Genomic DNA, 24,936 nt, shown 5'->3' on the forward strand with positions numbered 1-24,936 from the left:
CCAGAAGCTAATCCAGAAGCTAATTCAGAAGCTAGTTAGCTTCTTTACTGGCAAATCGTTAGTATTCAGCTAACCACGGTTTGTGGTCATCAGCTATCCTTTAGCTCGAAAATCTATCGTCAGTTTTGTACGGCGCAGCGCGGCTCGGAACCGGACCAATTTTTCTCTCCATGTCCCTGGATTTCAACTGCTCTCTGGACATTCATACCTGGATCTCACAGCTAGCTAGCTGCTATCCGTGTGACTATTGGCTTTCGTCGATTCCGGAGCAAACATAAATTATTCCGGAGCTAGCCAGCTCCGTCAATCACTCCTGAGTTCCATCAATCACTCCTGGGCTGCAGTCACCTATCCGGACCCGTTTTACTGCCTTCACAACTGGACTGCCGACGTTATCTACCCGAAGGAGTTATCCGGCTGGCTCCTCCGTCGCAACGTTACCTGAACGCCCATCTGCGGCCTGCTAACCGTTAGCAGCCGGTAAGACAGCTATCTGAATAGACAATATTTATTTTTATTATTATTATGTTTTCTTCCTGGGCCTCTATAACTATATCTATTGTTTTTATTTTTGTTGTTGTTGTGTGATTTGGAGTAATCCCCTCTACCACACGGAACCCCACTAATCTACTGACGGAACGCAAGAGGTGGCTAATAACAGACCTCCATCCTATGCTAGCTTGCTACCGATGTCCTGGCTAGCTGTCTAAATCGCCGTGACCCCCAACCAACCTCTCCACTCACTGGACCCTTTTGATCACTCGACTAAGCATGCCTCTCCTTAATGTCAATATGTCTTGTCCATTGCTGTTCTGGTTAGTGTTTATTGGCTTATTTCACTGTAGAGCCTCTAGTCCTGCTCACTATACCTTATCCAACCTATTAGTTCCACCACCCACACATTCAATGGCATCTCCTGGTTTCAATGAAGTTTCTAGAGACAATATCTCTCTCTTCATCACTCAAAACCTAGGTTTACCTCCACTGTATTCACATCCTACCATACCTTTGTCTGTACATTATACCTTGATGCTATTTTATCGCCCCCAGAAACCTCCTTTTACTCTCTGTTCCAGACATTCTAGACCAATTCTTATTGCTTTTAGCCGCACCCTTATTCTACTCCTTCTATGTTCCTCTGGCAATGTAGAGGTGAATCCAGGCCCTGCAGTGCCTAGCTCCACTCCTATTCCCCAGGCGCTCTCTTTTGACGACTTCTGTAACCGTAATAGCCTTGGTTTCATGCATGTTAACATTTAACATTAGAAGCCTCCTCCCTAAGTTTGTTCTATTCACTGCTTTAGCACACTCTGCCAACCCGGATGTTCTAGCCGTGTCTGAATCCTGGCTTAGGAAGACCACCAAAAATTCTGAAATTTTAATTCCAAACTACAACATTTTCAGACAAGATAGAACTGCCAAAGGGGGCGGTGTTGCAATCTACTGCAAAGATGGACAGAATTCTGCAGGCTTACTATCCAGGTCTGTACCCAAACAATTTGAGCTTCTACTTCTAAAAATCCACCTTTCCAAAAACAAGTCTATAACAAGTTGCCGCTTGTTATAGACCACCTTCTGTCCCAAACTGTTCCCTGGACACCATATGTGAATTGATTGCCCCCCATCTTCAGAGCTTGTGATGTTAGGTGACCTAAACTGGGACATGCTTAAAACCCCGGCTGTCCTACAATCTAAGCTAGATGCCCTCAAACTCACACAAATGATCAATGAACCTACTAGGTGCAACCCCAAATCTGTAAACAATGCACCCTCATAGATATCATCCTGACCAACCTGCCCTCTATATCAAATCAAATTATTTTATATAGCCCTTCGTACATCAGCTGATATCTCAAAGTGCTGTGCAGAAACCCAGCCTAAAACCCCAAACAGCAAGCAATGCAGGTGTAGAAGCACAGTGGCTAGGAAAAACTCCCTAGAAAGGACAAAACCTAGAAAGAAACCTAGAGGGGAACCAGGCTGTGGGGTGGCCAGTCCTCTTGTGGCTGTGCCAGGTGGAGATTATAACACAACATGGCCAAGATGTTCAAATGTTCATAAATGACCAGCATGGTCAAATAATAATAATCACAGGCAGAACAGTCAAAACTGGAGCAGCAGCACTGCCAGGTGGACTGGGGACAGCAAGGAGTCATCATGTCAGGTAGTCCTGAGGCATGGTCCTAGGGCTCAGGTCCTCCGAGAGAGAGAAAGAAAGAGAGAAAGAGAATTAGAGAGCATACTTAAATTCACACAGGACACTGGATAGGACAGGAGAAGTACTCCAGATATAACAAACTGACCCTAGCCCCCCAACACAAACTACTGCAGCATAAATACTGGAGGCTGAGACAGGAGGGGTCAGGAGACACTGTGGCCCCAACCGATGACACCCCCGGACAGGGCCAAAACAGGAAGGATATACACCTCTGCTGTCTTCAACCAGGATCTCAGCGATCACCGATTGTCATGGGCCAAAACAGGAAGGATATACACTGCTCTGCTGTCTTCAACCAGGATCTCAGCAATTCACTACTAGATTCATTGCCTGTTTGGACATCTCCTGTAAAGATTGGGATTTATGTTTTCCCTGTTTGGACATTAAAAGACTCTGTCTGTTGAATCGCTGTTGGGTCCACCCCTGCATAACACTTCATTGCCTCAATGGGTCTGCGGTCAAACGACCACCCCTCATCACTGTCAAACGCTTCCTAAAACACTTCAGCTAGCAGGCCTTTCTAGTCGACCTGGCCTGGGTATCCTGGAAGGATATTGTACTCATCCCGGCAGTAGAGGATGCTGGGTTATTCTTTAAAAAGTGCTTTCCTCACCATCTTAAATAAGCAAGCCCCATTGAAAAAATGTAGAACCAGGAACAGATATAGCCCTTGGTTCACTCCAGAACTGACTGCCCTTGACCAGCACAAAAACATCCTGTGGCGTTCTGCATTAGCATCAAATAGCCCCTGCGATATGCAATTTTTCTGGGAAGTTAGGAACCAATATACACAGGCAGTTAGGAAAGCAAATGCTAGGTTTTTCAAACAGAAATTGGCATCCAGTAGCACAAACTCCAAAAGGTTCTGGGAAACTGTAAGGGCCATGGAGAATAAGAGCACCTCCTCCAAGCTGCCCACTGCACCGAGCCTAGGAACCACTGACACCACGATAATTGAGAATTTCAACAAGCATTTTTCTACGGCTGGCCATGCGTTCCACCTGGCTACCCCTACCCCGATCAACAGTCCTGCACCCCCCACAGCAACTCGCCCAAGTCTAAGGTCTTTGAAAGCCAAGTTAACAAACAGATCACCGACCATTTCGAATCCCACCGTACCTTCTCCGCTATATAATCTTGTTTCCAAGCTGGTCATGGGTGCATCTCAGCCACGCTCAAGGTCCTAAACGATATCATAACCACCATCGATAAAAGACAATACTGTGCAGCCGTATTCATTGACCTGGCAAAGGCTTTCGACTCTGTCAATCACCGCATTCTTATCGGCAGACTCAGCAGCCTTGGTTTCTCAAATGACTGCCTCGCCTGGTTCACCAACTACTTCTCAGATAGAGTCTCAGCTCACTGGTCACCATAGCAGCACCCACCCGTAGCACGTGCTCCAGCAGGTATACATCACTGGTCACCCCCAAAGCCTATTCCTCCTTTGGCCACCTTTCCTTACAGTTCTCTGCTGCCAATGACTGGAACAAATTCAAAAATCACTGAGGCTGGGGACTCATATCTCCCTCACTAACTTTAAACATCAGCTGTCAGAGCAGCGCACAGATCATTGCACCTGTACATAGCCCATCTGTAAATAGCTCATCCAACTACCTCATCCCCATTTTGTTATTTATTTTTGCTCCTTTGCACCCCAGTATCTCTACTTGCACATTAGTCTTCTGCACATCTATCACTCGTGTTTAATTGCTAAATTGTAATTACCTTGCCACTACAGCCTATTTTTTTGCCTTTACCTCCCTAATCTTACCTCCTTTGCACACACTGTATATAGACTTTTTCTATTGTGTTATTGACTGTACGTTTGTTTTATCCATGTGTAACTCTGTTGTTTGTGTCGCACTGCTTTGCTTTATCTTGGCCAGGTCGCAGTTGTGAATGAGAACTTGTTCTCAACTGGCCTACCTAGTTAAATAAAACAATAAAAAGTCTGAGCTCTACGGGCAATTCCTTCGACCTCATGGCTTGGTATTTGCTCTGACATGCACTGTCAACTGTGGGACCTTATATAGACAGGTGTGTGCCTTTCCAAATCATGTCCAATCAATTGAATTTACCACAGGTGGACTCCAATAAAGTTGTAGAAACACTCAAGGATGATCAATGGAACCAGGATGCACTGGAGTTAAATTCGAGTCTCATAGCAAAGGGTCTGAATACTTATGTACATCAGGTATTTCTGTTTTCACTTTGTCATTATGGGGTATTGCGTGTAGATTTTGGAGGAAAATGTTTTATTTAATCAATTTTAGAATAAGGCTGTAACATAACATGTAGAAAAAGTCAAGGGGTCTGAAAATAATTCGGAAAGTATTCAGACCCCTTGACTCCTAGACTTTCTACATTCTGTTACGTTACAGCCTTATTCTAAAATGGATTGTCGTTTTTTTCCTCAATCTATACACAATTCCTTATAATGACAAAGCAAAAAGTTGTTTTGGGAAATTTTTGCTAATTATATATCACATTCAGATAAGCATTCAGACCCTTTACTCAGTACTTTGTTGAAGCACCTTGGCATTGATTACAGCCTTAAATCTTATTGGGTATGACTTTACAAGCTTGGCACACCTGTATTTGGAGAGTTTCTCCCATTGCTCTCTGCAGATCCTCTTAAGCTCTGTCATGTTGGATGGGGAGATTGGCTGCACAGCTATTTTCAGGTCTCTCCAGACATGTTCCATCGGGTTCAAGGACATTCAGAGACTTTTCCCGAAGCCACTCCTGCATTGTCTTGGCTGTGTGCTTAGGGTCGTTGTCCTATTGGAAGGTGAACCTTCGCCCCAGTTTGAGGTCCTGAGCACTCTGGATCAGGTTATCATCAAGGATCTCTCTGTACTTTGCTCCGTTCATCTTTCCCTCGATCCTGACTAGTCACCAAGTCCCTGCCGCCGAAAAACATCCCCACAGCATGATCCTGCCACCACAAGGATGGTGCCTGGTTTCCTCAGATGTGTAAGTGCGACATCGGCGGATGTGGGTGATTTAGATGCATCCAATGCAAAAAAAAACTGACAGATTATGATGGGTATTTTTTTTTATAACGCACCGGTTTGTCAATCGACTCTAGTTAATATACACTTACTTGTATGTTTTTATGTAACATTTTGAGACGGGAAACATGTTTTTCATAAAGTTGAACTTGTGCTCTTTATGACAATGTAAAAATTAGGTGAAACTTTTTTGGTCCAAGTTAGACGTCTCAAAAGGCACAGAATTGGTGGAACGACCCAGTAATAGTAACAAAAGCTAGTACCATGGACAATTGTGCATAATATATCATTCTTTGTAGGCTATAGAAACAGTGTCCTTCAGTAAATTATTTCAGCACATAAACTCACCCAAACTGTCCAGAAAGTCCTCCCAGCATGAGAAAGGGGGCTTGCTGGTGAGTCCATCTTTTGGTGTTTCAGTGGCTTCTTCGATAAGATGATAAACTTCAGATCAGAGTAGGCCTACATCAAACTGGAACCTGAGTGTAACGGTTTTCTTGAGTCGAAGGAGAGGCGGACCAAAACGCAGCGTGGTTATTATTCATGGTTCTTTAATAAAGAAACTATACATGAATAGACTAACAAAACAAGAAATGTGAAATAACAAAACAAGAAATGTGAAAAACCAAAACAGCCCTATCTGGTGCAAACACAGAGACAGGAACAATCACCCACAAGAGAACTAAAGAATATGGCTGCCTAAATATGGTTCCCAATCAGAGACAACGATAAACACCTGCCTCTGATTGAGAACCACTCTAGGCAACCATAGACCTACCTAGAGTACTACTCTAACCACAATCCCATAACTACAAACAACCCCAGACAAAACAAACCACATAAATCCCCATGTCACACCCTGGCCTAACCAAAATAATAACGAAAACACAGAATACTAAGGCTAGGGCGTGACACTGAGGTAAACTACTTCTTGGTATTTATTATTTTGTCAAACGCAGAGACAACATAAAATCCCAAAATAGGCCTATTAATTGTCCTACAAATAACTTTTCCGATGAGCGGTCTAAACGTGAGCAAATTTAAAAATGGGCATTTCGGTAACAGCTTGTAGAAATGTTGTTCTTGAGGCTGAGATGTCCGGTATACATCCATATGAGGAAGAGGATAACTGAACGCATTACTAATTTTGGCATGTTGCATGCGCATCATTGCGGGAAGCGTGATCAATAGGATCGATAGTGTACGGCTGTAATGTAGGCTATATAAATTTTAAAAATATGTCTAAATCTATTACTTTATATCAAGATTAGTTGCAGACAGTGCTATACCACATGGATTCTTAATCACCTGGCAATTGGAACATTCTTTCACTGACCCAAGTCTGCTTGACTATAAAAAGACAATAACCTTGTTCCTTTTCTGTATAAGAGTCCAAATCTATAAGAGCAAACAAAGTAAACTAAATTAATATGTTAAATGTGGCTTTGGCTACAGAAGAACCAATCCAATGATACAGATTATGCATTGACATTGCACAGAACATAAGTAATATAATTATAAATAATAAAAAAGTTAATACTTGACTATTAACACTGAGATCAAGGCAGAAGTGTGTGAAATGTGCAATGTGAAAGCATGTGAAATGCACTCCCCTTGTTTAAATTGTGGTTGAGGTGAAAGCAAGAGACAGAGAACCACGTCTATTTTTGAAACGCATCAGGCTCACACATTTTGTCCCGATGTAAAAACAATGAACAACACAGTACAATGTCAGTGTAAAGGAAGATAGAACTGTTTTGTCCCCCCAACTTAAATGAGATTCTGCACAAAAAGTGAACCAAGATTTTATTGACAAAATTACATTTTCAAAAATGTATATGTTTTTAGAAGATTATGCGACACACGTTGCGCTGAACCTGAAATGAAATATGACTTGAATATGAAATGTATGAATCATACAATTACAAATGACATTATGCGGGAACAAGCATCAAATCAAATGTATTTGTCATAAGCTTTGTAAATAACAGGTGTAGACTAACAGTGAAATGCTTACTTATAGGATAAAGTGTGACATCCTGAGGAGTCATATACCATAAGTATTTTATATCTATGTTATAAAAAATAAACACATTTTGTAGGCCCCATTCACAGTGAAGATGAAACCTCTTCCTTGGGCTCTGCAACAAAAAAAAAGACAGGAGTTAGAGTTATGTCCTGTGATATACTATATGTTGCATATAAGTTAAGTGTATTTCTTGTGATGCATTATTTTAATTAATTAATGGGGCTTGCGAAAGCACCAACTTTAAATCTTTGACAAACTTCTGACTTATTATACTGTAGTTACACTGTATTATTAGTGGGGTTTGTGACGCACAACCCCCATTTAAATCTTTGACATACTTCTTATTTTTCTTTGGAACGTGATTCCTCCTACACTGTTTAAGCTAGAAACGTCATTCAAACGTCAAGACATGCAGATCGGTCTGGAATAGTGTGCTTGTAGAACATTGATATCTTTTTACTTTTCCTGGGATTTCCTCAGCATTCTAAAGGCCCCATTGTGACATCATCACTTTCAACATTCCATTCACTGTAAATGCTATGATGCAACTCTTAACACAAAATCAGCTACTTTGACCAATTTGCCAACTACTTATTAGACAAAAGGTTAGAACATGTAAAATCTTCCTCTGCTTTTTGAATCTGAACTCAGAAGTAATGTCAAAGAAATTTTCATCTAATTTTTTATAAACAACTGGCATTTTGGCCACTTTCCCAACAAGTTAAACAAAAATGTAGAGGTCAGAACATCTTCGTCTACTTCTGTTATTCAAATCTGTCATCGTAACAAAAAAAATATCTGTTACCAATCAAACAATACAGCTGTTTTAGTAACTGCATTGACACATTTTTTCCCAAATTCTTCCAAACTGCCATTTTGACTACTCCCCCAAAAATGCAGACAAAAACTTAGTGTATAAAATGTTCCTCTACTTGTCTGCTTTTCAAATCTGAAATCAGAACAGGAATAGCTTCTACCAATCAATAAGTAGAGCTGTTTCAGTAAACCACCAAATGCTTTCATTAAAGATGCAGTAAGTCATGTCAGAAACTAGAAGATGTATTACTTACCAAAAACAGCTGCACATTCCAATACAAGTACATGAAATTTTGAAGTTCTCTTTGCTTTGTCATAAAATTAGCATAAATTTTGCCTTACCAAAAGTAATGACCACAACTACTGACAACAACCACACAACTACTGACCACAACTACTAAACCTCAAATACTGACCACAACCACAAAACTACGGACCACCACTACTGACCACAGCAACTACTGAACCACACAACTAATGACAACAACCACAAAACTACTGACCACAACTACTAAACCTGGAATACTCACTAAAACCACAAAACTACTGACCACCACTGCTGACCACAACCACACACCTACTGGCCACTATTGACCACAACTACTAAACCACAAATACTGACCACAACCACAAAACTACTGACCACCTCTACATACCAAAACTACTGATCACAACCACACACCTACTGACCACAACTAATGAACCACACAACTACTAACCACAAAACTACTGAACCACACAACTTATGATCACAACGGCACAACTACTAAACACAACTGCTGACCATGTCCACACTATAGGGCCCAAATAACCTGCAACACAACCACTCAACTACTGACCACATAATTACTGACCACTATTGACCACAACTACTGACCACAATTACTAAACCTCAAATACTGACCACAACCACAAAACTACTGACCATAACTAGGGACAACACACCTACTGAACCACACAACTAATGACCATAACTACTAAACCTGGAATACTATAGCTGTACATAGTCCATCTGTAAATAGCCCACCCAATCTATCTACTTCATCCCCATATTGTTTTTATTTACTTTGCTGCTCTTTAGCACACCAGTATCACTACTTACTCACCATCATCTGCTCATCATCATCTGCTCATCTTTCACTCCAGTGTTAATCTGCTAAATTGTAATTACTTTGTTATGTAATAAATGGCCTATTTATTGCCATACCTCCTCATGCCATTTGCACACACTGTATATAGACTATTTTTTCCCCCTATTCTGTTGACTGTACACTTGTTTATTCCATGTAACTCCGTGTTGTTGTTGCTGTCGCACTGCTTTGCTTTGCTTTATCTTGGCCAGGTCACAGTTGTAAATGAGAACTTGTTCTCAACTAGCTTACCTGGTTAAATAAAGGTGAAATAAAAAAACGTTAAAAAACTACCACAACTACTGACTAAAACCACAAAACTACTGACCACAATTAGCTACTGAACCGCACACCTATTGGCCACAAAGCTACTGGCCACTTTTTAAATTTTTTAAAATCTTTATTTAACCAGGCAAGTCAGTTAAGAACAGATTCTTATTTTCAATGACGGCCTAGGAACAGTGGGTTAACTGCCTGTTCAGGGGCAGAATGACAGATTTGTACCTTGTCAGCTCGGGGTTTGAACTTGCAACCTTCCGGTTACTAGTCCAACGCTCTAACCACTAGGCTACCCTGCCCACAAAACTACTGACCACAACCACAGACCTACTGACTACAACTAATGAACGACACAACTACGTACCAAAACTACTGACCAGAACCACACACCTACTGACCACAACTAATGAACCACACAACTACGTACCAAAACGACAGACCACAACCACACAACTACTAACTACGGAACCACACAACTTATGCACAACTAAACAACTACTGACCACATAATTACTGACCACTACTGACCACAACACTACTTAACAAAACTACTGATCAAAACTACACAACTACTGACCACAACTAATGAATTACACAACTACTTACCAAAATGACTGACCACTACTGACCAAAATACTGACCACAACCACACAACGTATGGCCACAATTACTGACCATGTCCATACTGTAGGGCCCAAAGAACCTGCAACACAATCACACAACTACTGACCACACAACTACTGACCACAACTACTGGTCTGTTATGCACTAGCTCTGGTCCTGTGCATAGCGTGACAGCTAAAATGGCTTTGAACCACACTTTTCAGTTTTCACACGCAACAACTGTAGTTTAGACTGACCACACCACACAACTACTGAACGATAACTAATGACCACAACCACAAAACTACTGACCACAACTAGCTTGACCTCAACCACACAACTACTGAAGACAACCATTGAACCACACACCTACTTACCAAAACCAAAACGACTGACCACAACCAGACAACTACTGACCACACAACTACTAAACCACATAACTAATGACCACTGGGTGTACTGCTAGTTCTGCTCCCCAAGGGACCCCATAGGCTCGCATGGATAGGCAGAGTTGAAGGTAAAGACAAAATGATGAACCTGGGACATAAAAAAAATCCTGGGAACTGAGGAGTCCATTCAAATTGAATATGGCTTTGAAAGTATAAATACCCTTAGACCAATAATCTGATATGTTTTCTTACACACGAAGAATTCTTTATTATGCCATATTGGAGAGTATGAAAGCCATTTAAGATTAGATCTCATATGCTTCTCTGTAAATTTCCACACATTTACTGAGTATGCTATAATGGGTCCAAACAATAATGCAATTTTTTTTTTAGGAGTCAATCCAGATTTTTTTTTTGTAATCTAATTGGTGAAACTATTGACTCTTCCATAGCATGCCTAGGAACAGAAGCCTCTGGGTTTAAGCAGGTCTTCAGGAAATTTATTTGGAATGATAGGTGATACAATTTCTGATTTGGAACTGCAAGTCCACCTGATGCTTTTGTTCTCTATAGTGTTGCATATTTAATTTGTGGTCTCTTTCTCCCCCAAATTAACTTCTTTATGACAGAGTTTAGAACAATAGTCTATAGGAGGAGGCAGTGGTAACATGAAACTTTTAAAATTGAGGGAGGACATTCCTTTTAATAACTGAGATTCTAGAATGCAAAGAAGTGGCCCTAGTGGACCATCTTTTTATGTATTTTTGGATCTTTTGAAAGATTTCTAAATCGTTCTTCCTGCAAGTAGTGGAATAGAGGGGGATATGGTAATGCATACATTTGTTTCTTCACTGGGACCATGGGTGGTAGTTGCACGTTTCCCATAGCCGAGTTAAGACGTAGTAGAGCTGATTTAGACCAGTTGGTTGGTCTTGTAACCAGACCATGAGCTGAATGCTGTGAAAATAGACATTATTGGCTGGAGGGATTTCTGAGCGTTTGCGATGTAGAGCAGTATCCCATCTGCATACAGAGAAATTGCTTGTTCAGTTTGTTTGATTTTGATATGTGAGGAAGCCGAATTTTGACATATGCTTAGTGCCAGCGGTTCAAGGGAGAAAGCAAATAGCATAGGGGAGGCGGGACAACGTTGTTTACATCCTCGTTGTATGATAAATGGATTAGAATGGGTAGTGCCTGTAGATATAATAGAAGGATTCACATACATGGTGTGAATCATATGTATAAATATAGCCCCAAAACCAAAATATGCAAGCCATAAATATTCCCACTCTAAGAGGTCAAATGCTTTCTTTGCATCTAAAGATAACACAGCACAGGCGGCGCATGTTATCGGCTGCATGACGACCCTTAATAAACCCTGTTTGGTAAGGATGTACGATCTTGTTAATAACTTTGTCTAGACGCATGGCTAGAACTTTGGCATCCATCTTCATTTCTGTTCCGATTAAACTGATTGGCCGAAAATTTGCACAATTTGTGAGGTCTTTTCCTTTCTTAGGGATTGGGGATATAATAGCTGTATTGATGTCGCTGTGGAGTTGTCCTTTTTCAATAGCAATGTTAAGCAATTCAAGAATAACTGATCCTAGGTCATCCCAAAAAGGAGAATGAGTTCAGGAGGTATTCCATCAATACCAGGCACTTTATCTTTCTTCATATTTAAAAGAGCAGCTTTCAGTTGAGATAGTGACAGGGTCCTCTAATAAAACTGTTTCTTCTTGAGAAAGTTTGGGCAACGTAAGGTTCTCCAGGAACTGCCGAACAAGCAGAAGTATCAAAGCTATGTGAGGAACTGTATAAATCTGAATAATATGCTGTAAAAGTTGTATTTATTTCTGTAGGATAAGATAACAGTCCCTTAGTAGGAGATCTGATCAGCTGTATTGATGGTCTTGTTAAAGCATGTTTAAGCTGCAGCGCCAGTACGTGGCTAGGCCTACTCCCTTGAAAATAGTATTTTTGTCTCACCCTCTGCATAATGAATTCTACTCTACGTCACAACAAGTCATTAAGTTCCAGTCTACTTGGTTTTTAGATCAATTTCTCTCTCTGTTGAATGGTTGTTTTTAAGAGTCTTCCAGCATTTCCCAATGATTTTCCAATTCACTGATCTTCTAAAGTCTTAATTTCTGTAAATTCGAGGGAAGATGTGTAGTGTGAAACCTTTTACAGCTAACCATACCATAGTTGAGTCCTCCACTGAGTGGTAACTTATTTCTAATTTTTTTTTTATGTTTAAGATCAAAACTTGAAGATGAAATCAGAGTTGTGTAGTGAAGTATTATTAAACCTCCATCTTGGTGCACACATATTCATTGGTAAGATTTTTAATTTACAAAGAATGGGATTATGATCAGATAGAATGGCCAGTAATGTTTTTATAAATTCCATGTTACCTGTAACATCAGTAGATGTTAAAACAGTACAAAACAGTACATTTTTGAGAAAGTCTTAAATCTCGCAGAAAAGCATGTATAGTCCTTAGTTTTGGGATTATGACATTTCCAACAGTTACTAAAACTAAGATCTTTAAGAAATGGTTTAAGTGCATTGGAAGCAATCACTTGTGATGAGTTATGAGAAGGTCCAGATCTATCTAGCTAAGAATCAATAATATCATTCATGTCAGCTCCAATAATATGCATATAATTTTCTCTCTGAAGGGAGAAAATCTTTGTTATAGGAGCATAAATAGATACAAACGCTATTTAAACACATACAGAGTGGAACATATGTTAGTAAATCAGCCCTGTTTATAATTTCCCCTTTTTTCAATTGTAAGGGGTAGATTGCGTTTATGTAGAATAAGTACCCCTTTAGATTTAAAGCAGGAAACAGCTGCCCGTTGTTGTTTTGAAGTCAATGGACATCACCCTCTAAAAGATGTGTCTCTTGTAATAGAGACATGTCAACTTTATTCTTATGTAATACATCAAGACATTCGCTTATTTGGCTCAGTAGAACCCCTCAGATTACAAGAAATTATCACAAAATTAGCCATGATCCATCTGTGGTAATGTGAATACCAGTTTGATGGAGAAAAGGGAGAAAAGTAATTTATGATAACTATAAAATGACTATTTAGTTTCCAACTAAAGAACCGTATACCAGATATTCCTGAAAAAAAACTGTAAACATATCCATTTTTGGATAAAATGACAAAACCCTTCAGATTGCCATTCCACCCCAAAACCCTGACAAATGTATCAAAACAGTTGATACAAATAATCCCTCCCCTCCCTGACAGCTTAGGACACAAAAGTCCTCCCTCTCCACTCAATGTTAAGACCTATGACTGAACGCAGCGGTGTCTATCACTAAACCCCCCCAAATATCCCTGTACGTCTCACTCCATTTCCTAAATATCTAGCAAGAAATGCTCAATTGACTGAATGATTAAGCCTTAACGTAGCACAAAAATGGAGAACTAATTTGCTAAATAATTCAAGAATAACTGATCCTAGGTCATCCCAAAAAGGAGAATGAGTTCAGGAGGTATTCCATCAATACCAGGCACTTTATCTTTCTTCATATTTAAAAGAGCAGCTTTCAGTTGAGATAGTGACAGGGTCCTCTAATAAAACTGTTTCTTCTTGAGAAAGTTTGGGCAACGTAAGGTTCTCCAGGAACTGCCGAACAAGCAGAAGTATCAAAGCTATGTGAGGAACTGTATAAATCTGAATAATATGCTGTAAAAGTTGTATTTATTTCTGTAGGATAAGATAACAGTCCCTTAGTAGGAGATCTGATCAGCTGTATTGATGGTCTTGTTAAAGCATGTTTAAGCTGCAGCGCCAGTACGTGGCTAGGCCTACTCCCTTGAAAATAGTATTTTTGTCTCACCCTCTGCATAATGAATTCTACTCTACGTCACAACAAGTCATTAAGTTCCAGTCTACTTGGTTTTTAGATCAATTTCTCTCTCTGTTGAATGGTTGTTTTTAAGAGTCTTCCAGCATTTCCCAATGATTTTCCAATTCACTGATCTTCTAAAGTCTTAATTTCTGTAAATTCGAGGGAAGATGTGTAGTGTGAAACCTTTTACAGCTAACCATACCATAGTTGAGTCCTCCACTGAGTGGTAACTTATTTCTAATTTTTTTTTTTTTTATGTTTAAGATCAAAACTTGAAGATGAAATCAGAGTTGTGTAGTGAAGTATTATTAAACCTCCATCTTGGTGCACACATATTCATTGGTAAGATTTTTAATTTACAAAGAATGGGATTATGATCAGATAGAATGGCCAGTAATGTTTTTATAAATTCCATGTTACCTGTAACATCAGTAGATGTTAAAACAGTACAAAACAGTACATTTTTGAGAAAGTCTTAAATCTCGCAGAAAAGCATGTATAGTCCTTAGTTTTGGGATTATGACATTTCCAACAGTTACTAAAACTAAGATCTTTAAGAAATGGTTTAAGTGCATTGGAAGCAATCACTTGTGATGAGTTATGAGAAGGTCCAGATCTATCTAGCTAAGAATCAATAATATCATTCATGTCAGCTCCAATAATATGCATATAATTTTCTCTCTGAAGGGAGAAAATCTTTGTTATAGGAGCATAAATAGATACAAACGCTATTTAAACACATACAGAGTGGAACATATGTTAGTAAATCAGCCCTGTTTATAATTTCCCCTTTTTTCAATTGTAAGGGGTAGATTGCGTTTATGTAGAATAAGTACCCCTTTAGATTTAAAGCAGGAAACAGCTGCCCGTTGTTGTTTTGAAGTCAATGGACATCACCCTCTAAAAGATGTGTCTCTTGTAATAGAGACATGTCAACTTTATTCTTATGTAATACATCAAGACATTCGCTTATTTGGCTCAGTAGAACCCCTCAGATTACAAGAAATTATCACAAAATTAGCCATGATCCATCTGTGGTAATGTGAATACCAGTTTGATGGAGAAAAGGGAGAAAAGTAATTTATGATAACTATAAAATGACTATTTAGTTTCCAACTAAAGAACCGTATACCAGATATTCCTGAAAAAAAACTGTAAACATATCCATTTTTGGATAAAATGACAAAACCCTTCAGATTGCCATTCCACCCCAAAACCCTGACAAATGTATCAAAACAGTTGATACAAATAATCCCTCCCCTCCCTGACAGCTTAGGACACAAAAGTCCTCCCTCTCCACTCAATGTTAAGACCTATGACTGAACGCAGCGGTGTCTATCACTAAACCCCCCCAAATATCCCTGTACGTCTCACTCCATTTCCTAAATATCTAGCAAGAAATGCTCAATTGACTGAATGATTAAGCCTTAACGTAGCACAAAAATGGAGAACTAATTTGCTAAATAATTCAGTGGTGATAGTTGACTTCTCTAGCTACGCTGTCATTGTCACAGCAACATGAGACAAGTAATCACACGAACATTGTAAACGTAACTTAGCTATAAAATACAATTTTCTTTTATAGAAACTAGATGAACTTTCAACGACATTTAGGTAATACTGAACACCACTGAATAGATAATCAGTTAGCTAGCTAACAGTTGTGATGATGATGACTTACTTAGCTACCTGTCCCAAGCTGTCCCAGTTACTGTCCTAATCACCCTGCTAGCTGGAAAGCTAGTTCGCTAGCTAGCTTGCTGATGCTCCACTGTCAAAGTTCATAATGATCCCAAGTAGTTAGATAAAATGTTTGTCAAAACTCCTTGGAGTAGTGGATAAATCCTCCTGACCAGTTTACTTATTCCATAGGTTCCCTGGTCCTTGCATGGCCCCGTTGTTGAGTCTTCCTCCTCACAGCAGTACATTACCAGCGTGGTGAATGAGCTCTGCTGCTCTGGCTCCTTGTAGAATGGCTTGGCAGTCGATGTACCGGAGGACCTTGAAGATCAGCATTCTTTGTCTGTCTGAAGCATTACTAGTCCCAGGTCCCGAGTAGGTGCGATGGGCTCTTTCTAATCTCAACCTTGTGAGATATGGTTGGGCTCATTCTCTGTAGGAATTCGATGGGATCGTCAGTCTCGTCTCCTCCTTTTAAAGATATTAATTTGACATTTGAGCGACGTGAACGGTCCTCCATTTCAGCCATCTTGAGCTGCATCTTCTCCAGTTGTGACGAACAGTCGTTGATTTTCCATCTTGCTTTCCCTATTTTCAGCTTGCAGATTGTCCACTTTAGCAGACAGGTTGTCAATCACTTTCATCCTTCTCTCAATGTCGATTGTAAGAGCTTCAACAGCCGCTAAAGTCTTGATGTTTTCTGTTTGAGTGGTTCCACCGCCTCAGCTAACACCTGTTGTAAGCATATCCTTGAGAGATTTCTGTTGCTTGGCTAATGCCTCCTCTAATGCATCCAATTACAATTGTTTACACATATGAATATTACACTGACCACAGCTACTGACCACAACCACACAACTACTGACCACACACTTACTTACCAAAACTTCTGACCACAATTACTGACCACAAACACATAACTACTGACATAACTACATAACTACTAGACACACAACTACTGAACCACACAAATAATGATCACAACCACACAACTATTGACCGCAACTACTGACCACAACCACAAAACTGACCACAACCACACAACTACTGAACACAACGACTAAACCACAAATAATGACCACAACCACAAAATTACTGACCACAACTACTGCTCTAGTCTCTGGTCCACCTCTGGTCCTGGGCATAGTTAGCTAGCTCTGGTTCACTCTAGCTCTGGTCAAGTTCTGGTTTGCACTATGAATTAAAACTACTTAAATGAGCATAAATTAGCATATAATACCCACTAAGATTAAATGTAACCTTTGAACCATTCAAGCTAGAGACACCAAACCAACTTCCACAAGTTCAGGCTATCCTATCATATCAATCAATCAATATTTTCATCTGCCTACTTTTTCAAGTATAATCTGCCAAAACTACTATAACTTATTTAAAAACCATAAATACTTTAAAACAAACTAGCAAGCACACCACATTTTATTCAGGAAATGTACTTTTCAGTGATGACTGTTATCCTGAAAATTGTATTTATTAGCTAGAACTACAGCTAGATATCAGTAGGTATACATACAGTGCATTCGGAAAGTATTCAGATCCCTTGACTTTTTCCACATTTTGTTACGTTATTCTAAAATGTATTTAAACAATATTCCACATCAATATACACACAATATCCCATAATGACAAAGCGAAAAAACTGTTTTTTGCTCATTTATAAAAAATAAAAAAATAAAAACCTTATTCAGTGGTAGGCCTAATCACTGACAACGACGAGACAGCCTATAGGGAGGAGGTCAGAGACCTGGCCGGTTGGTGCCAGAATAACAACCTATCCCTCAACGTAACCAAGACTAAGGAGATGATTGTGGACTACAGGAAAAGGAGGACCGAGCACGTCCCCATTCTCATCGACGGGGCTGTAGTGGAGCGGGTTGAGAGCTCCTTGGTGTCCACATCACCAACAAACTAGAATGGTCCAAACACACCAAGAAAGCCTATTCCCCCTCAGGAAAGAAAAAGATTTGGCATGGGTCCTGAGATCCTCAAAAGGTTCTACAGCTGCAACATCGAGAGCATGGTTGAACTGGTTGCATCACTGCCTGGTACGGCAATTGCTCGGCCTCTGACCGCAAGGCACTACATAGGGTAGTGCATACGGCCCAGTACATCACTGCCATCCAGGACCTCTACACCAGGCGGTGTCAGAGGAAGGCTCTGAAAATGGTCAAAGACCCCAGCCACCCCAGTCATAGACTGTTCTCTCTACGACCGCATGGCAAGCGGTACCGGAGTTCCAAGTCTAGGACAAAAAGGCTTCTCAACAGTTTTTACCACCAAGCCATAGACTCCTGAACAGGTAATCAAATGGCTTAATGGACTATTTGCATTGTGTTCCCCCCCAACCCCTATTTTATGCTGCTGCTACTCTCTGTTTATTATATATGCATAGTCACTTTAACTATACATTCATGTACATATGTACATACTACCTCAATTGGCCCGACCAACCAGTGCTCCTGCACATTGGCTAACCGGGCTATCTTCATTGTGTCCCGCCACCCGCCAACCCCTCTTAACGCTACTGATACTCTCTGTTCATCATATATGCATAGACACTTTAACCATATCTACATGTACATACTACCTCAATCAGCCTGACTAACCGGTGTCTGTATGAAGCCTCGCTACTTTTATAGCTTTGCTACTGTATATAGCCTCGCTACTGTCTTTCACTGTCTTTCTACTGTTGTTTTTATTTCTTTACTTACTTATTGTTCACCTAATACCTTTTTTTGCACTATGGTTAGAGCCTGTAAGTAAGCATTTCACTGTAAGGTCTACACCTGTTGTATTCGGCGCACGTGACAAATACACTTAGATTTGATTTGATTCAGATCCTTTGCTATGAGTCTCAAAAGCGAGCTCAGGTGCAGCATGTTTCCATCGATCATCCTTGAGATGTTTCTACAAATTGCTTGGTGTCCGCCTGTGGTATATTTAATTGATTGGACATGATTTGGAAAGGCACACACCTACAACTGTCTATATAAGTTCCCACAGCTTGCATGTCAGAGCAAAAACCAAGCCATGATGTCAAAGGAATTGTCCGTAGAGCTCTGAGACAGGATTGTGTCGAGGTACAGATCTGGGGAAGGGTATCTTGAAGTATTGAAGGTCCCCATGAACACAGTGGCCTCCATCATTCTGAAATGGAAGAAGTTGGGAACCACCAAGACTCTTCCTAGAGCTGGCTGCCAGGCCAAACAGAGCAATCAGGGGAGAAGGGTCTTGGTCAGGGGGGTGATCAAGAACCCGATGGTCACTCTGACAGAGCTCCAGAAGGTTCAACTTCCAACAGGACAACGACCCTAAGCACAGTCAAGACAACGCAGGAGTGGCTTCGGGACAAGTCTCTGAATGTCATTGAGTGGCCCAGCCAGAGCCCGGATGTCACGACTCCGACCGAAGGACGCTTCCCTTCCCGTTCGGGTGGCGCTCGGCGGTCATCGTCGCCGGCCTACTAGCTGCCACTGATTATTTCCTCCCCCTCCTTATGTGTTTATTGAGTGCACCTGTTTTGAGTTAGGTAATATAGTAGTGAGGCTTTATTAGTCAGCCGGCCCGCCTGGTTCCTTGTGCGGGATTAATTATTGTGACCGTCTGTTTGGTGTACTTGTGTGCACATCTATGGGTTTCGTGTTTTCCCATTTTTGTGGTTTTTCCTGGACAGTTTAAGTCCCCCTGTTTGGGGCATTTGTTTGTTCATTACGCCCTGTGTTTTCGTGAGGGTTGGCTTATGTTCGCCGTTTCTTTGTGCATTAAAATAGCACTCCCCTGAACTCTCTGCTTCCTGCGCCTGACTTCTCACCCACTACACTCAGATCGTTACACCGGACTTGAATCCTATCTTACATCTCTAGAGAGAACTGAAAATCGCTGTGCTGTGACGCTCTCCATCCAACCTGACAGAGCTTGAGAGGATCTGCAGGAAAGACTGGGAGAAACTCCCCAAATACAGGCGTGCCAACTTGTAGCGTCATACCCAAGAAGACTCAAGGCCTTAATAACTGCCAAAGGTGCTTCAACAAAGTACTGAGTAAAGGGTGTAAATCACATTATGTAAATGTGATATTTCAGTTTTTATTTTAATGATATTGCTTTGTCATTATGGGGTGTTGTGTGTAGATTGATGACAAAAAACAACAAGGCTGTAATGTAACAAAATGTGGAAAAAGTCAAGGGGTCTGAATACTTTCCGAATGCAATGTACAAACCTATTCTACATAGTTCTTCAACTACCACAAAAATACTTTTAAAGAGCTGCCATCACTAGATGCACCATCATATTTCTTCCACAAATAGCGTAACACTTTATTTTCATTACATCATCATTCAACTAAAATCAAATTTATTTTACACTAAACGTTTCACAAAAGTAAATCGCGCATCTATTTATCTGAAACCCACAGCATGCATGATTGAGTTGCTTTGCTTTCCTAAGAGTGTTGTCCACATGATCCTGCCTTTTATTCCCATCTTCTGACAGAAGATCGCTTTGTTCTGTATCTTTCTTGTATCAGTTTTCACACGCATCAACTGTAGTTTAGCCATTTTTGCGATCTAACTGCCACACAATCGAAAGAAATAAAGGTTGATATAGTAGTCTATCAAAAATAATTAGACCAAATATTTTACTTTGTCTATATGTATGATTTGCTTTAAATAGTAAAGTAAAACTTTTTAAACTTCTTCCATAAGCACAAAAATACTTATAAAGAGCTAAAGCAAGCCCAACAACTTTACTTTTAAAGTTACCATTTAGTTCATATATGCTGTTACTTTGACAGCATATAGCAATGTTATAGTATAAGTTTCATTGGATAGGCCTGTATGTGATATGGTATAGAAATATTACATTTGAATGATTTTATAGGATAAGCAGTGTAATACAGTACCTGTCCATGTTCGGTGCACAGGTAGCTTAAGGGCTGGGTGGGTGATCTCCACGCTCACTCTCAGTCGTGCTCTCTCCTCCCCTCTGGGCCCCTTTCTCATGTTCACCCTGTTTATGTGCAACGTTTCCACTCCTTCTTCTTCCTCTTCCCTACTCTCATCCTCCACCTCCATCTGCGTCACCTTCCTTTCCACGTTGTTGTTCTCTCCTTCTCTTTCGTCAATGTACTCTATTCCTTCCGTTTCGGGGTCAGCGACTGCGGCTTTTGTTTCTACAGACATTAATAGATATAAAGAGATATTTAGTCATTTTACTGGATAAAATGTGAATGCATGTACAAGTACTGCATAGGATTTGTATTACTAATGAATATGCTTATGAAATGTTGCACACTTCCAGCTAATGTTTAAACTTAAATCATATGCGCAATGAGTTTGCATAAGCACACATAACCTTGACTTAATTAGCCACAATAGCATTAGCTTGGGTCGAAACAGGGAGATGTTCAATAAGGCAAATCATTGCAAATAGTTTTGAAACTGAAAACTAAATGAGCGTTTCTTATTAGACAAATGCTTGTAGTCCCTCCCTTTTCAGTCCTTTTTCTTCCATTTGATGCTTAATGAACACAATCCAGTTCTAACATGGACAGGTACTGTTTCACTAGTGTTAATAAAAACCCACTAAGTGTGTGTCCGTTTTTCCGACTGTCCATCTGACCATTTCCGTCTGTCTGACTGATCCAGCAAGTGGATCTCTCCAAAGCGCACACGCTCCTAAACTCTCTCTGTCCGTCCACTCCTTTCCCGCCAGTCTCGTTGGACACCAGCGGTATGAGGGTGGTGCCCCCTGCTGCCCAGAGCAGTTTAGCTTTTGGGTGGCCTCCCGTCAACAAGAGATTGAAAACCCCAACACCCTCGCTGGTCCAATGGACAGTAAGAGAGGAGGGGATGGAGGGAGCAGCTGGGAAAAAGAGAGAGAGAAAGAGGGAGGATTAAAGGTCAAAGTATTTTGAAAATGTATAGTAGATAGAATTCCTTGAATATAACATATACTTTCAAATATATATATATACTGTTTGATCATTTATATAAGAAAGTGCATACGACCAATTACAGTCTTAAAACAGTTGGTGTACTGCTAAACAACATTTAAATGAAGTCTATACTAACAATGTTGATCCAAATCAGTCAGGTTTCAAGACTAGTCATTCAACTGAGACTGCTCTTCTCTGTATCACGGAGGCCCTCCGCACTGCTAAAGCTAACTCTCTCTCCTCTGCTCTCATCCTTCTAGACCTATCGGCTGCCTTCGATACTGTGAACCATCAGATCCTCCTCTCCACCCTCTCCGAGTTGGGCATCTCCGGCGCGGCCCACGCTTGGATTGCGTCCTACCTGACAGGTCGCTCCTACCAGGTGGCGTGGCGAGAATCTGTCTCCTCACCACGCGCTCTCACCACTGGCGTCCCCCAGGGCTCTGTTCTAGGCCCTCTCCTATTCTCGCTATACACCAAGTCACTTGGCTCTGTCATAACCTCACATGGTCTCTCCTATCATTGCTATGCAGACGACACACAATTAATCTTCTCCTTTCCCCCTTCTGATGACCAGGTGGCGAATCGCATCTCTGCATGTCTGGCAGACATATCAGTGTGGATGACGGATCACCACCTCAAGCTGAACCTCGGCAAGACGGAGCTGCTCTTCCTCCCGGGGAAGGACTGGCCGTTCCATGATCTCGCCATCACGGTTGACAACTCCATTGTGTCCTCCTCCCAGAGCGCTAAGAACCTTGGCGTGATCCTGGACAACACCCTGTCGTTCTCAACTAACATCAAGGCGGTGGCCCGTTCTTGTAGGTTCATGCTCTACAACATCCGCAGAGTACGACCCTGCCTCACACAGGAAGCAGCGCAGGTCCTAATCCAGGCACTTGTCATCTCCCGTCTGGATTACTGCAACTCGCTGTTGGCTGGGCTCCCTGCCTGTGCCATTAAACCCCTACAACTCATCCAGAACGCCGCAGCCCGTCTGGTATTCAACCTTCCCAAGTTCTCTCACGTCACCCCGCTCCTCCGCTCTCTCCACTGGCTTCCAGTTGAAGCTCGCATCCGCTACAAGACCATGGTGCTTGTCTACGGAGCTGTGAGGGGAACGGCACCTCAGTACCTCCAGGCTCTGATCAGGCCCTACACCCAAACAAGGGCACTGCGTTCATCCACCTCTGGCCTGCTCGCCTCCCTACCACTGAGGAAGTACAGTTCCCGCGCAGCCCAGTCAAAACTGTTCGCTGCTCTGGCCCCCCAATGGTGGAACAAACTCCCTCACGACGCCAGGACAGCGGAGTCAATCACCACCTTCCGGAGACACCTGAAACCCCACCTCTTTCAGGAATACCTAGGATAGGATAAAGTAATCCTTCTCACCCCCTTAAAAGATTTAGATGCACTATTGTAAAGTGGCTGTTCCACTGGATGTCTTAAGGTGAACGCACCAATTTGTAAGTCGCTCTGGATAAGAGCGTCTGCTAAATGACTTAAATGTAAATGTAAATGTTCACATTACATGAATGTAGACTAAAGAGAGACAGGTACCGATAAGAATATTTCTCCACCGTCTCTCGATGGGCTCCTCCAGCGAACAGTGCTCCACTCGGCACACCACCCCTCCTGCGCTCTCCTTCTCTTCATTTGTTCTCCTCTTCCTCAGAGTGGCGTTGGCACGGTAGGTACTGGGACCGCTCAGCAGGGGCCCCCAGACTTCTCCTCCTTCTATCACCTCTTCCTCTCGGTCATCCACCTCTCCTTCTCTCAGATGGAGCCAGGTGACTGAGATGCCTGGAGGGTAGAACCCAGTCATGTCACAGCCCAATGTCAAATGTTGACCAGGGAAGGAGGCAGAGCTGATGATCTCGGACACATTGGGCCTCTTTATGAAACCTGCAAGGAACAAGATGTAATTGAAGATGAGTGGACCAATGTTCAAAAAATTCTACACTGAGCAAATTTCAGGTCTGTTGAGCGCAAAATTTAACATTCTGTGCAACTTCCAGCGCACATTTACTGTGACCACTGAGGCTGTACCCACTTTAATTACAGTTTTAACAGCCATGTAGGCTACTGTGGCTATTTGATCATAATGTACGTCTAACCAGTGTGGCCTACCATCAAAAACAATGGAATAAAAGCTTCCCATAACATTTTAATATGGAAATAGCTGTTCTATCATTCAGCCTACAGTAGCAGCCAATGTGTGGTGTTCAATTTAGGCCGACATTCAATGAAACTTTTGAAAAAAACATGCAGGGGTTGACATTAACCTGTTTATCCACTTGTCCTTCAGACAAGGAGGCGACTGAAAATGTTGTGTTGTTTTTTTTTGGAAGAAACCACTTTACCTAATAAAATGCATTATTATTCCGATACCATTACTACAGAGAATCAGACAAATGATGCTACCCTCTGCCTATTGGCTACTTAGCTTATTCAAGACCGCCTCAAAATACAACAGTACCCCATTAAGACAAAGCTTTTCAAAGATGTCTAGAAATGTATTTGTTTTGTGCTCTTGCAGGAAGCAATCACTCCCCTACTGCTGACTACAAATTATCTGGTTCACCAACTACTTCTCAGATAGAGTTCAGTGTGTCAAATCGGAGGGCCTGTTGTCCGGACCTCTGGCAGTCTCTATGGGGGTGCCACAGGGTTCTAATTCTCGGGCCGACTCTTTTCTTTGTATACATCAATGTTGTCGCTCTTACTGCTGGTGATTCTCTGATCCACTTCTACGAACACAGCACCATTCTGTATACTTCTGGCCCTTCAATGGACACTGTTAACTAACCTCCAGACGAGCTTCAATGCCATACAACTCTCCTTACGTGGCCTCCAAACGGCTCTTAAATGCAAGTAAAACTAAATGCATGCTCTTCAACCGATCCTTGCCCGCACCTGCCTGCCCGTCCAGCATCACTACTCTG

General features: G+C 41.3%; 1 protein-coding gene across 2 annotated transcripts in view; it reads right to left on the bottom strand.

Annotated features, from left to right (window-relative positions):
- Nucleotides 1-7,024: 7,024 nt before the first annotated feature.
- si:ch211-180a12.2 (uncharacterized) overlaps nucleotides 7,025-24,936 on the bottom strand; it is a 64,802-nt gene continuing 46,890 nt past the window's right edge. Inside the window, exons 10-13 of one of the 2 annotated variants that reach the window (XM_029629763.2) lie at nucleotides 23,552-23,896; nucleotides 21,640-21,918; nucleotides 20,957-21,226; nucleotides 7,025-7,376 (exon numbers count right to left, since the gene is read on the bottom strand). In XM_029629763.2, the coding sequence (XP_029485623.1) occupies nucleotides 7,345-7,376; nucleotides 20,957-21,226; nucleotides 21,640-21,918; nucleotides 23,552-23,896 (926 nt within the window). In that variant the 3' untranslated portion in view covers nucleotides 7,025-7,344. The remainder of the gene's footprint in view (nucleotides 7,377-20,956; nucleotides 21,227-21,639; nucleotides 21,919-23,551; nucleotides 23,897-24,936) is intronic. The other variant, XM_065008054.1, reaches the window with a different exon arrangement.

This window comes from Oncorhynchus nerka, linkage group LG23 (genome assembly GCF_034236695.1).
Source record: "Oncorhynchus nerka isolate Pitt River linkage group LG23, Oner_Uvic_2.0, whole genome shotgun sequence".
NCBI classification, from domain to species: domain Eukaryota; kingdom Metazoa; phylum Chordata; class Actinopteri; order Salmoniformes; family Salmonidae; genus Oncorhynchus; species Oncorhynchus nerka.